Source organism: Theobroma cacao, chromosome 6, assembly GCF_053813885.1.
Source record: "Theobroma cacao isolate CCN51 chromosome 6, ASM5381388v1, whole genome shotgun sequence".
In the NCBI taxonomy this organism is placed as follows: Eukaryota; Viridiplantae; Streptophyta; class Magnoliopsida; order Malvales; family Malvaceae; genus Theobroma; species Theobroma cacao.
The window spans coordinates 23,939,856-23,957,979 of record NC_142644.1 but is presented as its reverse complement, the minus strand read 5'-3'; the positions used below and the strand labels follow the sequence as shown (position 1 = coordinate 23,957,979).

The 18,124-nt window shown below is 33.3% G+C and overlaps 1 protein-coding gene across 1 annotated transcript; it reads right to left on the bottom strand.

Moving 5' to 3' along the window:
* Positions 1-9,653: 9,653 nt before the first annotated feature.
* Positions 9,654-13,431, bottom strand: LOC18596026 (auxin-responsive protein IAA26-like). Its single transcript, XM_007024257.3, has 6 exons — positions 12,719-13,431; positions 11,957-12,569; positions 11,055-11,332; positions 10,432-10,579; positions 10,074-10,138; positions 9,654-9,964 (listed from the first exon to the last, which is right to left on the bottom strand). The coding sequence occupies exons 2-6, from the start codon at positions 12,490-12,492 to the stop codon at positions 9,930-9,932; spliced, it is 1,062 nt and encodes a 353-aa protein (XP_007024319.1). The 5' UTR covers positions 12,493-12,569; positions 12,719-13,431; the 3' UTR covers positions 9,654-9,929.
* Positions 13,432-18,124: the final 4,693 nt, after the last annotated feature.

The window sequence follows — 18,124 nt, the reverse complement described above, 5'->3', positions numbered from 1 at the left end:
TAACAAAAAAGGGTAAAGATATAGACTATTAATTGAAAAGTACTATTTATGTATTATCTTAAAAAATTCATTTATATTGCATAAGTTTATTACTTTTGTCCCCATGTATTGATCGAAACGGTGCCGAAGATTAACTAGTTTATAAGAGGTTGGAAAATTGATCCAAATCTAAAATACTCATTCGTATCATTTAATTCTGGCTTAATTCGATTTGATGAGAAATTAGAAGTCAATCTAAAGTCATCTAACTTGAATTGGAAACGATCTAAACTTAGATTAATGATCCGAACCCGAATAACCCAAAATGATTAATCCAATAACTTAAACTTGAATAATTCAAAACAACACTTGATCGAAAATGATCCGATCCGAACTCGTTAATAGGCAACTCTAAGTTTATTCAACAAATTAAAATTACCATTGAAACTCAAAATGTAGTTTGTGGCCTTTTTCACTTGGAAAAAAGCATAAAAGATGCTCGCAGTGAATAGTGTTTTCATTTCCATTCCACATAATCCGAAAGTCTTACAAGTGAACCATCCACGAACTCGTCACCGGTCGTCTTCGGAGTTCCTCTCCACAAGATGTAAAACATTTTGGATATAAAATATTGAATTATAAACAAGCAAAAGATACCATTTCTATCTGATGATCAGATTGGATTACAACCAACTTAATATGCTTCTTGCAAAGCCTGGAAAGAGTGTTATATCCACAAAGCTGTTGAGTACTTGTAACCTGACTAATTTCTGGCATTTGCCTTTGGGTGCACAATTTTTCCTTTTCAAATAAGGTTTGATTCGAAATCAGAGATGGGAAACGAAGCCAATGCTCTTTCCCATGTCTTGGATTTGATGAATAAGCTTTGATCCATGGCATCTTTATCCCTCATCGCAACTCTCTTTTGTTATTGCCTTCTTCCATCAAGTATTTCATGATCTTTTGAACAAGTCTTCTACTATATATATATATACACATACATATATACACATACTGTAATACCATTCATATAAATTAAAGATTATTACTAATTAAGAAATAAAAGGTGATAAACAAACTATAGAAATTACTAATTCATTTTTAATAGGAGTTTTTGGCTTTCATCGTACTATTATTATCATTCTTTCAAATGGTTTGGATAATAAATTTTTGGGTAAAATACTCCTACCCCCTAACTTTTAGACATAATTTCACATAAATCCATTAGCATTAGAAATAGGCAATCTGCCCCAAATAATTTTCTTCTGCTAGACAAAGAAATCTTGTCGTCAGTCTTACTGTCAACCTTCATTTATTTGATAAAATTTATGACAATTTTGCCCCTCTTTCATTGTTCTTGCCAAAACTAAGAAGTCCCTCAAACCAAAACGTAAAAAACCAAATTTTTTTGTGAAATGCTGTAGATTTTTTGCTAATTTTTGGCACTCCACAAAAGAAGAAATGATGAAACTAATCAAGGAAAAAGATTATTTCAAGAACCATAGAGGATAAGCTAAAAATCCAAATTTGTTGGTGAAATGCTCAAGATTTTTTGCTGATTTTTAGCACTCCACAAAGAAGAAGTGAAAAAAGTAATGGAGGAAAAAAAGCAAGAACTAAAGATAGATTCTACCCTTAAAGCTTTTGTTGTCTGCAGTCTGGCTGGAGAACTTTCATTTCAAAAACCACGGATGAATGTTATGGAAGAGTTCATGGGTATGATTGCTTAAAAAAACAAAAGCTACAAAATGATCTCTAACTCTTCCATGACATCCATCTGCGGTTCTTAAATTGATTCTCTTGAAATGATTCATAATAATTCAAAGTAGAAGCGAAACCTAGGAAGAGAGGAAAATAAAATGAAGGTTAAAAGGAAGAGAAAATGAAAGTTGAAGGGCTTCCTACATGGTGTTTGATAAAATGCCCCAAAGAGATGAGATGGGTAGAAAAAATAAGAAGAGTCTAAGGCTTTTAAATGTCATTTTGTTTGATAAAAGTTGTTGGAAGTTATTGAAATATTGAATCCAAAAGTTGTTGTAATATTAAATGCAAAATTATTGAAATATTAAATGGATATAAAAACAGCCAAGCATTTTAATATCTTAAGTTTTTTGTCTTCCCAATTATCTTGAATTAATCATAATAGACTTGAACATAACAAGTGTTATAAGAGTTAATTCAAAGGGTTTTTTTGAAAACAAGTAAACTAATCTTTGCATTGATTTTCAATATGCCCTATACAATAATTCCGCCAAATCTCTTGTGCACATAAGGAGCACTATTTTCCCTAAACCTTTGTGTACTTGAGGACCACAAGCTTTACAAAATAAAGCTTACAAAAAATATCTAGACCACTATCGATGAGCCAATATCAAAGTCAAGCATCTATTCTTAATTCTCAGATAATGGCGAACAAAAAAAGATAAAAAGTTACAAAACATCCATTCTTAATTTACCTTCCTCCATCCATCCAAACACCACAAAAAAACCTTAGAACATTGTATATATTAACATTCACATATCAACAACATGAGAGACACTTGTTTGTGTCCCTCTAGTATCATCAGAATTCATTACTGAGGTAGAGGCAGCAAGTCTAGAAAATGGAGGCCTCCTTGCACCACCATGAGCAGGGACAGATCTAGCACCACCAAGAACACCACGACCAAGTCCTAAAGCAGTAACAACAACAGGTCTTCTTTGCACACTAGCATATCTTTTTAAAGTTTTTTGATGCAGCAACTCTAGATGAAGACCCAGTAACAGCTTTTGATGAAGAACTAGCAGCTGTTGATGAAGACCCAAGCAAGGTATTTTGTTACAATTTAAAACATAAAAAATGTATTAGATGCATTAAATTGCATATGTAATGTAAAATACTAAATTGCATAATCAATTTAGATTACCTTTCTATTAAGTTGCACAGGAACCCTAGGACAATTCCTTCTATTATGACCAAGTGTGGAGCATAAGATGCACCTAACAGTGTTACTCCTCCTAGCATTTCCATGTCCAACTAGCCTTTCCTCGAGTTCCCTTCTTCTATTCTTCTATTCTTCTTGGGCTTGCCAAGCATACGACGGAGCAGTGGAGGCTCCACTGAATCTACTTTCCCTTTAAACTCAACCATGGTGATGTTAAGTATAGCATGAATGTACTCAATGTATGCTTGCATGAACTTCTTCTTAGAATAGTAGTTGTCACAATATTGCTCTAAATCACCCCTAATGTGACTTATGCAAGCTGTTGCATGCTTGAAAAGAATACCTAAAATGCAACCAAACACAAGCTAGTAAACCTTGAAATATGCAACCAATCAATGTATACATGAAATATGTTGAGACAACTTTACTTGAAATATTCCAAACACCACATGGACAAGTTACCCTACTCACCCCTAAGTTGACAGCATACGTTTTGCCACCTTTAAACATATTAAACTTAGAATCGGAGGCAGTCACAACCTTACAAAACTTGCCACTGTACTTAGCAAAAACCAACTTCTTCTTAATTTTGGGTGTCACATGCCCTTCCCATATGCATACCTTCTCACACCAATCAAAAAACCTTTTCATTATTTTGACTCTAAGTTCTTCAAACAAAACCAAAATGGGTTTACTCCTCACAAGACCAATCTAATGGTTGAAACTCTAAGCCATGTTGTTGGTCACATGGTCACTCTTCACACTTAGGTTAAAGGTATGTCTTGCCTACAGTGTGAGTGGTTTTTCCATCAACCAGTTGTATGCCTCTACACTTTCAGCTTCAATCTTCATCATGGCTTCATTCCAATCCCACTGGTTGTATGCTTTTATAATTTTCCAGAAGTTCACCTTCATGTCCAACCCTAAAAACCTTTGCCTAAAATTGCTATAAAAGTGCCTAGCACACCTTCTTTAAGTGGCATAGGACATTATCTCTGTAATTATATCATCTAGGCCTTGCCATATAAGAATAAGTAGCAATTAATAACTACTTAAAATTAATTAATTAAATGTAAAATAGTAGGTGTTTAGGGTTTACCTTTTACCCATTAGAGATAACTACCAATGGTTTGTTAAAGTCCCCAATGGCAGTATTAACCAAGTTCAAAAACCAAGACCATGAGTCTCCATTCTCCAACTCCACCACAGCAATAGCAATAGGATACAGACCACAATTCTCATCAATGACAATAGTAGATAGTCATCAAACCCAATGAAAGGCCTACACCTTTTATTGAAACCTTTCCTTAAAGCATCAAAAGAAGGGAAAAACCTTTTGAAAGATGGGTACATGCTCAACTCAAGCCTCTCTAACTACATGATAGCTATGCTCTCAAGATTTGTATCTGTCACCATCTGGGCATACAAGTGCATGTAAGAATAAGACCTCTCATGAGTCCTTTCAAACTCCTCTCAGGCCCTTTTCTTTGCCCTATACAGCTTTTTAGAATGAACACTCACTCCATACTTCTCTTGTAATTCACGTTGCATCAAATTGTATGATATATTTGGGTCATACTACAGCTGAGCAGCAAGCTTGTTAGCAATCCAAGCACTTATAGTAACAGGATTATTGTTAGTAATCCTAATGTAAGAGTGTTCATTCCCTATCTTCTTGATCTTAAACGCTTTCCTATCTAAACATACATTTGCTTGAACCATCAACTCATAGCATTTTCCTTTGCAGAAAGCATTGAACTTACTTTTCTCATTTTTTACTCTATAAAAGTCTATTCCTTCTTGGATCATATAATCAGTCATCACCTCCTTAAAGTGCTACACACTTGTCAACATCATGTTCTTTGCTAATACAATATTCCCATTCTCATTAAGAGAATAAAGTATGCCCCTAAAGGAATTATCTATTGCTTGACTATCCTTGTCAGATTCATCACTATCCTAGTTCCCTTTCTCTACATCAGTGCTAATATCAGAAAAAAACATCATTCTCTCCATCTTCTTCAACCTCAATATTCTTTGCATCACAACCCTGGTTGATTTAAGATTCCTCACTTTATGTATCATGCTTTTAGTCTACATCTTCACTGAATGCATCCTCTCCATCAACTGAATCACTACTTTCCTTATCAATATTTTCTTCATCACTAATACAAACAATAACATAAGGTAGTTCACCACCTCTGCCTTCACCAACTTTATCTCTACCTCCAACCCTAAACCCTTTACCTCTACTTGAACCTAAACTACCTCTACTTGAAAGTTTCTCTACTTCAACTCTGCCTTCATTATCTTTGCCTAAAACAAATTCATCAAGCACAATACAACTAGACTCGCCAATCCTGCATCTGCTAGCACCTAAATTAGCATTTACAAGTCTAGCAAAGGCACATGCACTAACATTTTTGGCAACAGAAAACTTACCGGATCCATTTGTCTATAGTGGAATAGTAGGAATCAAGTCCAAGTGTAGATGAATTTCCTTGGTTCCTTTATAGACTTTAAATAGTTTCAACACATCACCATCACTCTTCAAATTCATAACCTCATTTAATTTAGGATGCTTTGTAATAATGGAGGCACCCATTCCAACTCCAGGATTGCAATTGTCCACCAACACTTCAAAGACATCATTTGTCAGCTCTACGTAGGAATATTTGTTTGGATTGACATCTTTGATGGTCATTACCTCTCCCTTATGGTGCACCACTAAGTCATACAGCATCTCCGCCATGTCCAGACCTAAAAAACCCAATTAAAATAAGTTAGTAACTCTAAAATATTGAACAATAACCTTGAAACCAAACGATAACCCTAAACCCCAACCAAATTAAAACATACTTTGAAAACCCTAAATTCAAATATAAAAATCCCAATTTCCAAAACCCTAAACCCTAATTTCTTAATTTATTGATTTAAGATTAGGGTTCTAAAATTAGGGATTTAGGGGTAGGTTACTTGAACCCAAACAACATCCTTAAATCCCCAATTTCATAACCTTATCTTAAAGCCCTAAATTGGGGAATCAAAGCTCTAAAACCTTGAAAATTTGGACTTGAACTTGAACCCAAATAACTAACCCTAAAACCCTAATTTACAGATCCCTAACCCTAATTTCCAAATTTAAAGCTTTAAGGTTCAACTTAAACCTTAATCTGTATCCGAACATTTAGCTCATTAGTTGATGCATAATCCTTCTACCTAAAAAGCAGGGTTCAAATCCCCTCTCCCTCAATTATAAAAAAAAAAAAAACCTAAACTCTAATCTAAACTCATTCTCGAACCCTCACCATATTAGTAGTAGACAAAGAACCCTAAACCATAAAATCCAGTCCTACACATGAAAACCACATCAGCAAAAAACAACCCTAAACGACAAAACTCGTTCCCTCACATGAGGACCACATAAAAAAAAACATCCCTAAACTATAAAACTAGCCCTAACACAACAGCAGAACTTACCAATGCTTGATGATTGATGAACTCTAATCCTACACTTTCTCAATTTGGGTCAAGGTTTAAAGGTATCTTAACAAGGATTTGATTTTGGGTTTTTTTTGTGGGATGAAACTGCTAATCGGAGTAGAAGGCTAAAAAAAACCCTAATTGATTAGTGATGTAGCCACTGATGAAAGAACCAAAAGAGAGAAAAGGAGAATGATGAGGGAAAAGGACTACAGTGATTAGCAAACATTAACACGTGATTAAGATATATTTATATGTGGGGAATTTCAACATTTCATACTTCTCATTAATGGCGTTTAGAGTTTTTGGGTGGACTGTCCATTTCTAATATTAATAGACTTACGTGGAATTATACCTAAAAGTTAGGGGGTAAAGATATTTTCCTTAAATTTTTGGGTTATTTTTTGCTTTAGACAATTTTAAACCAATGCTCAATTTTGAGTCTAGTTATCACTCATCAACGAGGAATTGGGTTTTAGCTTCGGCTTCGAGTAAATCTAATGTGGGCTTTTTATATTTCATCGAATCTTCCTGCATAGCGGACACCGTCTCTTGCAGTCAGTTTGGACATGCCTAAAACTTTATTTTAGTTTCGATAACGAGTTTTAAGGGCTATTTGGTAACCAAAAATAAATTGTTGGGAAAAAATTTAATATTTTTTGATGTTTTGATAAACCATCGAAAACATTTTTTATCGTTTGAATTATATCATTACTAGTAAAGTTATTTAGGTGTTTAGATGATAAATAGGAGTTGATTACAAAACAATAGTGTCATTAGGTTTTCACTAATTTGATATCAAAATTAAGAATATATATGAAAATAGACAAAATCAAGAGTGATATTTTTCAAAACATTTAACTACATTATAATTAAAGTAAGTTCTAATGTTCAAAAAATTGTATATCTCATTACTTTTTTACTATAACACTATAAAAATATCAATATTTATCAATTGTATAAGTCATCCAAAACCTATTCTTATGTGTATTTATCTAATGAGGATTATTGAAATATTTTTTATTATAATTATTAGTAAGATTTATTCAGTTTATAAATAAAAAATTTAATTGCATTGAATGATTTCATTTAAAAATATTTTCTTTATTTTTATAGTATTGAATAATTTAAATATTAATATTTTAAATTAAAAAAATTAAGTTAAATATTAGTATATTTTTAATATTTTAATATTTTAAATTAAATATTAATATTCATCAAACTTATATTCCTAGGTTTAATATAAAAGCTTTTTTTCATTCTCTGAAAAATGTCTTACACCTCTCAAAGGCGTAGAATAGTTTTTGTGGTCAATGGTTGTTTTTTCAATTGACTTGTAAAATGTTTTATATTTGGAATAAATTTTTCATCTTCCAAATAAATATAAATCTTGAAAATATTTTTGAAAATACATCAAAACAAACAGACCTCTAGTTTTGCTTTGAATTACAAGGTATACAAAATTAATTTTGTGATTAATTTCCATTTTCAGCATGCAAAATCTTTGTCTAAAACATGTGATTGATTCCCTCATAATGTCTTGGTATTAAATAATTGCCAAATTTTCTTTTTTTTTAATTATTTTTGTTTTTCATCATTGGTGACTATTGTTTGCAACAACTAAGGATTTTTGTTTTTCTTTACTTGGTGTTTTGCTTTGAATTACTAAAGCTCCGTTGGATAGATACTTTTGTTATCTATGATTAATTATTTATTTTTTATTTTTATTCATTCTTTTCCATAAAAACAAAAAGAAAAAATATCAACCAATCAGAGTTTAAGAAAAATGCTTAATTAATTTCCATTGTCAATAAAAAGGAAAATCTATGGTTCACTCACTTTATTAAGCCTTGTCCATATTAAAGGATCACCAGCACATACTTTTAATTTCGTTTTTATTTGCTTCTATTACTGTTCTCATTATTTGCAACCACCTAGGGTTTGTTTTTAATTGTTGCTTTTGTTTTAAATGGTTAAAATTCTGTTTGATATTTTTTTATTCATTATAGCATATTTTTTGCTTTTTATTAATTTTTTTATAAAAAAAAATAAAAACTGAAAGTATCAATTCAGAAGAACCTACCTAAATCAATCTTTTTTGTAATGTTTTTCATGTTAGATAAATTTTCAATATATTCATTCCTTAAACGTGTTAATATTAAAGAATTATGGAAGAATTCTTCTGATTTTGTTTCAAGTCTAAATTATTACTAAAGCAACCTATTACGTAATGTTTGTCCCCAACTGATCTAAGCTTTCAACATGTTTACAACTGGCTGCATACATCATTAGGATAATCGTGGTAGAGTTATTTGACGTTTTTCAAGGGTTCGAAAGTATAAAAGTGTAAGAAACGAAACTAACCCGAATGATTTGTCAAACACACAACAGGAAAAGATGTAAATAATTAAATAATTAATTAATTATTATAAAAATAAATAAAATAAACCTTCTTAAAGTATTGAGCGTATCAATGGGTACAAGTATTAGAGTGACAAATATACTTATATAATAGCTGGTAGTAATGCAGATGTGTAAGAGAGTCAGAGGGCTAAGCTTACAAGACATGTCCATCCTTTTGGTCAACAAGCACACGTGTTACCCTTCACCAAACTCTGGAATGTAAGGCTAAGCAAGGCTGAAGGCCCGGATAAGTGCCGGCAACTGCGCACGTGTGTTTGACACTCTCTCCCATCCCACACGTGACACGTCTCCAAGGAATTAGACCGGTCGTATTTTTGGGCCCAGCCCCAAAGTTAGGCAGCTCCCAATGATAATGACCCTTCCATCCTGCCCCAAAACTCCTTGTCCCCTTTTGTCTTTTTTTTTTTTTTTTCCTTAAATTTCAAAGTCATCCAAACCAAACAATCTAACCATGTCTGGTTGACAAGCGTTAAACAAAAACGCTTGGGTGATGGATGAATGGTCAAAATCAGTGGGAAGTAACTCATGCCTCAACGGGACCAAAAGGAATAGGATGAGCTCTTGGTCTGTCCTTTCGAACAAAAAGGGTAGAATTTCCTTTACTTTCTCCTTACCCAAAGCCTAAAAGGACAATTTGAATAGAGTGCTACTCGGTTGCTGTGAGGCTTCAATGTTCAATGGAACCAAGCAAAAAGAGAAAAGCGTATCGGCTTTACAACCCCGCCATGTTTCATTCTTGATTAAGCTTATTTATTTCACTCTTTGCAAGCCAAAAAGGGTTTCATTAACTTGGGTCTCTCACTATTCCCAAACGGGTGTTGATTCGAGTAGAAAACACAAAAGTTACACATCAAACTCAAGATATCGCTATTTGAGCATCGTTCCAAATGGCAATAACGTAGAAAGGAGCATGTTAAACAAAGGGAAAGATGTCAAAAATTACATATAAAACTACTTATACATATATATATATATATATATATATACTGTGAGTACAAGAAGTTCCATGAAAAAGGAGGGGACCAAAATGTCAAAACGTGAACATAATTCCAAGTCCTTTTCTTCAAACTTTGGTTGGAGAATCTTCAGCGGAAAACTCTTATGTTTTCAGACGCATAGTCAAGCAGGCATCTTTCCCTGCTTACTGCTTCCGACTGTCAAACAATCACCACCAATTTCTAATTAGAGCATGGAAAAACAAACAACAGAACTAGTAATTAATAACCATTAATCATTAGTTTTTCATAATAAACCAACACTCACGGCTAAGCGCAGATAGTTCGGAGCTCTTCAACACGCGCAGCCTCTTCACTGTTGATACAAACATGCTGCAAATCCAAATCAAAATCAAGATTACAAATATATAAACAAACTAGTTTCTGTCGTATTTTGGTGATACATGCATAAACAAAGAATATGTCCCACGCTAAAGAAAAACCGAATGATAGTCAAGATATTAGGAATCTAATGCTGTTTTTCAAGATTAAAAAAAAAAAAAAACTAAAGGACAAAAATACAAGAAAAGGGTATTCAGCTACAGGCTCAACCAGTAGCCGTGGGAATATAATATGGTATAGTATTATCTCAAAGTGCATCAGAGCCACAGTGATAAGATGCTTACTGCCATGGGACATCCCCAACAAGCATCCTGTCTCCTTCGTTATCCTCATAAACAAGTGTATATTCCCCACTTCCGTCCAATACGCCTGTAATCACTTTCTCTTCCTCCTGCTTGCTCACTATTCCACCAGCACAGGAATCTCTTTGAGCTACATAGAGAAGCAAAAGACAAACAGATAAGATAAAACCATATCTGTCAATTAGGATCATATTAACATAAGCTAGGAGTTTAATTGCAATAAGAACAAGCAAATGAATCCAAAACTTGGCCCTTGAAATTCGCAATTTGAAATAAGATTTACTCCATAATGCTTCCCTCCCCCACTTCCATCACCTAAACAGTTGAAAACTAACACTGATGTGAACTGATTGGTCATATAATAAACAGATGCAATAAAAAAATTTCTAATACACTGAACAAATGGCGGGGCTGTCAAACACAAGACGTGTTGATGACGTAGACACATTAATCTATGAATGAAACAAACTTCCCTTATGGACATGACTATCAAATCAAATTTAGCTAAACCATGTCAAAATGATTGCCAAGGCTTAATTACAATTTTATTGCTTTACCCCAGTTATATATTAATTCAATTGAAACTAATAGTACCATAAATCTACCTGCAAGGAGGCCTCTGAAGAGTTCATCAACAGCAGTTGACAGTTTTTCATAGCTGTCATAGGCTCTGAGATCCACTTTCCTTCCGATGGGAACTCCATCCATGTTGATTTTCACAAATAGGCCTTTACCAGTAGGTTCAGTTGCTGCTTTTTCATTAGCAACCTTGTGAGGGACCACACTTGGTGATTCAGAAGCTAGTTTTGAAGAGCTGCTGCTTGCAAGATTTTTCCTAAAAGAGCGAATTGGAGGCCAACCCACAACTGGACCAGGGGCAGTTCTGTTTTCCGAGATCATAACCACAGTATTAGACAAGAAAAAGATCAAAATTAATTCAAGTTAAGGTTAAATAGTAGAGATCAATATGTAGAATGCCTATTGAGTCTTAGAGAGGGAACACATCAACCTAAAAAATCATTTAAAAAGAAAAAAATAGAAAGGCCATGCTAAATAGTACTAATAGAAAAACATAAGGGATAGGATCAATACAATAGTAGCATGGGAACAGATAATATTAGTAAATCTTACACCTAAAAAGAAAGATAAGGGATTAAGCATTTGCTACCAGAGCAGGCTAAGAGCTCTTCATGAATTAACAAATCAGTAAATCACGAAGAAATAAAAAACAAATTTTTAAAACATCCGCAGGAGAAAAGTAAATTTTGCCCAGAACTTCAAAGCATACGAGTAAATATGAAAGATAAATTGCGAGCCAGATAACATGAGAAACAGAGAGAAATGAAACAACTAACAAGCATGCATGGACCGCACGACATCAAGTAAGGTAAACTTGAGACTTGTGAGTGAATATCCTCCGTCAAAAAAATATTTAAAAAAGTAAAAATTTATTAGAGAGAGAGAAAGAAAGGGGGGGGGGGGGGGGGGGTGTAAAAAGCTGGAGCACCTTTTCTGAGAACTGTTGGGAGGCACAGATGTATTTGCAGGAGGCAGTGAGAATGCTGTTTTCTCTGCATTATGCAAATCTACCGCTTTAGTGCAACAGGGCTGTGACGATTCCTTTGCTATAACAGGCAAGGTCTGTGGGGCTGTTGATGAGAACTGAAGAAATGAAGGAGGCTTTGTCTGCTGTTGATGGTTATGCTGCTGGGTATTTGCCCATGGAGAGGATAAAACAGACCCAACCGGGTGGTCCTCTGGAGTTGGAAATGTATGCGTCTGTTTTGCATTGCTGTTCATTGAAGGGAAGTACCCGAGTGAGAGCAAAGACTCATCTCTTTCTTTGTTGTTGCTTTTGGTGGCGTCTATTTTGATGGACCAGTTATCTTCACCTGGGGGTCCAAGCCTCAGTTCCAGCTTCTTCTCCTCTGAGGATCCATGCCTTCTCTCATCTTCTCTCTTCATATGCCACCGTCGTTGTTGAGGAATCAAATCAAGAAGTTGAGGGCATGCTTCAACATTCTTCGAGCAACCGCTCTCCATCTCCTTAACCGGATGGAATAGATACCCTGCTAACCCAAAAAGATCACCTTTTTCTCTGTAAATTTGAGGACCAAGAACTGAAAAAATAAAAAAGTGTTACTGGTTAGAAGCTTTTAAGTATCAGAAAACAAACTAGAGAACAAATGAAAAAGACATAAAATAAAACCATGCAAATGGATAAACATGTATGACTAATGAAATCCAAAGATAGAAACTCGCCACATACCTTAAAAGGAATCACTCAACCAGAGCTCAAAACAATGAAGACCCACATCTAGAAATCCGCAAACTTTCTGGCTATGAAAAACCCCGTAAGGAAGAAGTGATAGAACTCTCAAAATGTTAGCTACCAACGCAAAGAGGTGGTCCAGCTTTAGAGAGTCTCAACCATTAAATTCCCTAAAACCAACTCCTTTAAACTGAAAAAGCCTCACCAAAAAACGCAATATAAAAAACACTCCTTTAAAATAGAAACCCCACCAAGAGAAGGGAAACCCCGAAAAGAACAAAGTGTTTTTAACAACTCAAAGGGCAAAAGTATAGAGAGAGCTATGATAAGAGGGTGGGTTCTTATCTAGCTTTTCCTTTGGTTTTTTGCACGCTTAGTGGGTTCTTCTTGCTTTCCCTTTCTCTTTCTATTTCTTGTCTAGGACTTGATATAGGAAGGCGATTTTTTAGATGTGGAGAATAAAGAGGGGAGCATAAAAAGAGAAAAGAGATGAAAAAACCAGGAGAGATTCCCTTTTACTCAAGACCCCAAAAACAGGAAACATGAATTAGAACATAACTCACGCAACCAGAGCTCCCTAAATAACGTTAGGTTGTTCAGTTCAGGAAGCAAAGCGTGCTGTTGCTGACCTCCTAAAGATACTCCTGTAAACACTTTCCTTTCCTCTCTCTTATCTCTACAAGTGTACACAGCTGCACTCACAAACAAACTTTAGCCTCATTAGTCATTAGCACAATGCCCTAAACATCCGGCCTTTATTAGAGTCTTGTCCTAGGGAGATAATGCTACTAGTAAAAGGTAAAGAAACCAACAAAATAACACCCATACATACGCTTAAAATGGAAGCCACTTGTGACAAATTAAGTTCATTTTCTTACTTTAAAGCTCATTTAGTTACAAACTCAAGAAAATGATGTACTTACTTTATGCTTTTATTAGAGGACTAGGGGACCTTACAATCAAAGTTTTAGTTAGCTAACAAAGACAAATCATGTTCACTTTTTCCTTAGAAAGTTCACTACTAGTATTAGAGAGAGTTAATTTAATGAAGACCCTTATTAGTTAATTGCATGTTAACTAAGTTGAATTGGTTAAAAGATAGACTTTAGGCTTAATTCAAAACTGGAGTTGCTTTTGAGGAGGTCAAGAAAATGATGGATGGGATGTGATTTGTTGCTAGCTAGTATTTTAACTTTATTTCTTTCTTTTTTCTTTACAAGAGGAAAAAGAAAGAAAGAGAAAAACAGAGGATTTTGCATGATCCATTGATTTGCAGGGGGCTTGGTGCATTAAAAACATGCAGATCCCATGATCTTGTCTGGTCTCTCTCCCTCCTCAGTTTCTCTTACCACCGTCCACATATCCCCATATGGGGTTTTAAGAAAGAAATGGCAAGGATTACACAAAAATATTGACCAATAAGAGAAGAACCGTTTGATTCTAGCTTAATATTACTCTAGCTATCTTGAGATTTGTGTAGGGACACAAACAGAATCTGACACAATTCTTGAGCTAAAACTCTGATCATAGCCAGGCTTAAAGGAGGCACTCTTGTGTTGCTTTTTGCATTTGGGATTTTCATTTTTCCCCAAAAAAAAGTCTGTCCGTACAATGGTTAACCCATTCTTAAATAATCGTGACCAAAAAACTCGTCCTCATCGCCAAGTTGCCAAGCATTCTTAGCGGCTCACCAAACCAACCAAACTTTTACTGCATGACTATAATGTCCTTGCGTGTTATATTTAAAGACGACATTTTTTCGCACTAGCATTAATTTTTTTCAAAAAATAAAGTAAACTTAAGAAAATGAAAAAAAGAAAATACTACCTTTTTTTTATTTTGCACAAGTAATTAAAATATTTATCAGATAGCATAACAACTTATAAAATACTTGATAAATCAATCATTGGGTATATTTAGATTGACTATCCTTATAGATGATTTATTTGTTTTATAAATGTATTTTTTTATTATCCATGTTTTTTCCTTTTATGTTGTATTCATTTATTTAATGTCCTTGCTTGTTAAATTTAGAACAGTTTTTGTAAATATATTCAAATAAAATAATTGAAAAGAAAGAAATTGCAAACTTTCTTCTTTGCACAAGCAATTGTAATATTTGTAAATATTAGAAGAACTTATGAAATACTTCTTAAATCAATCATGGGGATACCTAGATTGACTATTTTGCAATTCAATATGAGAAATGGTTTTGTATTTAATGTACTTTTTTATTGTCCATTTTTTCCCTTTTATGTAATTAAAATTCTATTTTAATAGATATCACGTCTTTTCACAAGTCATAAGTAGAAAATTTGAAATTGAAACTTAAAATCAATAAATCATTGAATATGTATTGTTTCAAAAGAAAAAACAATAATGCTTAATCAAGAATTTACAAATAGTGAAGAATTATGTTAAAGTGTTAAATATTGAATTTTTTTTACTTATATATGGGGAGTTGTGGACAATAAATGTCCTTTTTCTTAATAAATAATAATAAAAAAAGTATACAAGTGAAAATGACATTTAATGTAAGTAGCGTAATCAAACAAAGAGAAATTCACTTAAATATACTATTTTTGAGATAAAATTTCTTTCTCTATTATTATATAAAACAAAATTTTCATTGTTTTTCTCACAAGCCGCAATTTTGAATACTGCAAGTGGTCGGTGTGAAAAATTGATATCTTTGGTTCATAAGACAAATTGAGTTTTTGATAATATTCTTCAATCTCTTCTAATTTAAAAATTAAAATTATATTTCTTAACAAAAATTATAAAACATGTAATTATTTTTTATAAACATGAACTTGAAGAGCATGTAAATTAATTAATTAATTAAAATAATTTCAAAATGCAATTTTCTTTTATTATTTGAAACTAACATAAAGCATCAAAAAAGTTAACCAATATTTGGAAAAGGGTAATGTGGTCATTAAAATAAAAGACAAATGATTTTTGTCACCTAAGAACATAACTCGGCGACTTTATCTTTTACTATAAAGAGACAACCTTAACCCCAGCAGACTGCTACATCGGTTAAACCAACCAAAGCACGTGGTTCGGTTAAACCTCGAACATGTGAGTAGGGGCGGGTTGAACCCTGGTCGGATACTGGTCTGGGCTTGGGCACTGGGAAACGAAACCTAACGTGGAATTTAGAGGGGTTTTAAAAAAGGGCAAGGGGGGACTAACGTTAGATTGGAGTGACACTTGTCAGATGAATAAAGTATCATTTCTTGGGGCCCACCGAGTCACTGTCCCTCCACTCTTGCAACCATAGGGAGAGGGGCTCTTGATGCTTTTGGCCTCCGACCACCCAACATTTTCGACATTTAACGGCTCATCCTCTTTGCTAGTCGGCGGTGTTATTACGTACAGCCCCATAATATAAGTATTTTTTAATAAAACTTTTTTATCAGAAATTAGTGTTGGGAAACTCAAAACATACTTGAAGACAGAACGCGTTAAACGAGTATCGTAAGCTCTCTTTTTTTTTTTAAATTACGGAATTTACAAAACTGATCTTAATTCGAAAAAAATCATTTGATTCATCCTAGATTTAATTTGATTTGAAAAAAAAAATCAATAATTTGAATTTGAATTTATCTTATTTTAAATTTAAAATCAACAATTTGAACTCAAAATAATTTAAACTTGTGAATTAAATAATTTGAGTATTTACTCTAGACAATTAGAATTTGAAATAATTCAAATACAAAGTCATCCGAATATAAAATGATCCAAACTCAAAATTATTCGAACATCTAAATTTTATTTTATTTTAATTTAAAAAATCAACAATTTAAGTTTGAAATAATTTAAACTTAAATGACAATAATTTAATTCAAATAGTCTAAATGTCTAATCCATATAGTGTGATTTTGAAATAATCTAAATACAAAATTATTTGTACATAAAAATGATCCAAACCTGAAACTATTCGAACATAAAATAATCCAAATCTAAAATTAAAAAAAAAACTTGTAGGCGATGTACTTAATTCTATATTTTACTTTCATTGGCAATGGTCCATTATTAGCAATATTTACTTCCTTTATGTTTTTTCTTTCAAACTGTAGAATGCTATGCTCATGGGTCAGTCACACAACCTTGACAGGTGTTAATCATTTACCATACAAAAAGGGTGTTTTGGTAAGTTAATTATTTCCAATCAAGTTATAAAAGTCGATAAAATTGTTACAGAAACAAAAGTGAGAAGGTAACTGCCCAGGGAGGCGCGTGACGGGGGAATCTGGAATTTTAGCTTTTATTTTGTTTGTTGCAATCAGGTAGTACACTATTAAATGTTCCCACCATTATCAAACGCACGATATGACCGTGCATTACCAATATATTTCATGATCTGTGCACAATCTTCAACAGAAAGATCCCATTCAAGCCGCAGATTAAAGATCAGCAGCTGTTGATTCCACAATCAACGGTGATGATGAAGGGTACAGTGTTTAAACAAGGAAACAGCTCGTGAAGTAAACGTCATGTCAAAAAGAGTTGAGCTTTTTTGATGAGAGAGAGAGAGGATTTGGTCAGTGGTGGTAATGATAGTTTGTCCAATAAAATTAATTGGAAATTAGATAAGGCGCACTAAAGGTGCCAGTCTAATCATGGACTCTGTTTGATGGGGCAATCCTGACCGTCTGATTAAGGATGCTAATTTTCTGGCCATGATTTGTGATAGGAGCTGGGACCAAGCCAGCAAGGCAAGTGGGCATCAAGATTTCTTCTTTTTCTTTTCTTTATTATCTTTTGGTTTGGTTTGGATGGCTGGCAAAATTTAAGTTTGATTGGTGATGATTTTTGGTCGGAGTATCGGTGATAATCTCTCAATAATGTTAAGGTTGAATGACACCATTTTTATTGAATATGGTATTTGTTGCTTAATTTGTTAGATTGAACATCTTATCTTACACCATCCGATTTTATTCAAAAAATATTACTATATTTTCATTCTCTATATCATTTCTCTTCAACAGTTGTTGATAAATCTGTATTGCAATCTACATTTTCAATTCAAAAATATATATTTTTTATATAAAAAAAATTTATTTATAAATTTAAAATCAAGTTCAGTAACATGTACATTAATAATATGCTTGTATGTTGTGAGTTGTGAAAAGTAGGAACATAATCCAAAAAAGAAAATAAAATTATTTTTAGAAATTTAGTCAAAAAGATAAAAAATCTAGGGTGTACGTTGGTGAAGGAAGCCTAGTCAAGCAAGCATGTCTATAACTTGTAGATTTCTCTTTTTGACACAAAATGATTAATGTGTGTACTTAGGAAACAAGAAAAGATAGGTGTAAGCGTATACATATGTTCTCATATTAATTTGGGAATCAATAATTGATACAGATCTTAAAGCTTATTAAGCATTAGTTG

What these genes read in the sequence shown, in the direction of transcription:
- LOC18596026 (XM_007024257.3), bottom strand. Translation starts at nt 12,492, where the DNA reads ATGGAGAGCGGTTGCTCGAAGAATGTTGAAGCATGCCCTCAACTTCTT. An exon ending in CTTCAGAGGCCTCCTTGCAG is followed by an intron (nt 10,580 to 11,054) that starts GTAGATTTATGG and finishes TTCTCTATGTAG; the next exon opens with CTCAAAGAGATTCCTGTGCT. An exon ending in GTTGGGGATGTCCCATGGCA is followed by an intron (nt 10,139 to 10,431) that starts GTAAGCATCTTA and finishes TTGGATTTGCAG; the next exon opens with CATGTTTGTATCAACAGTGA.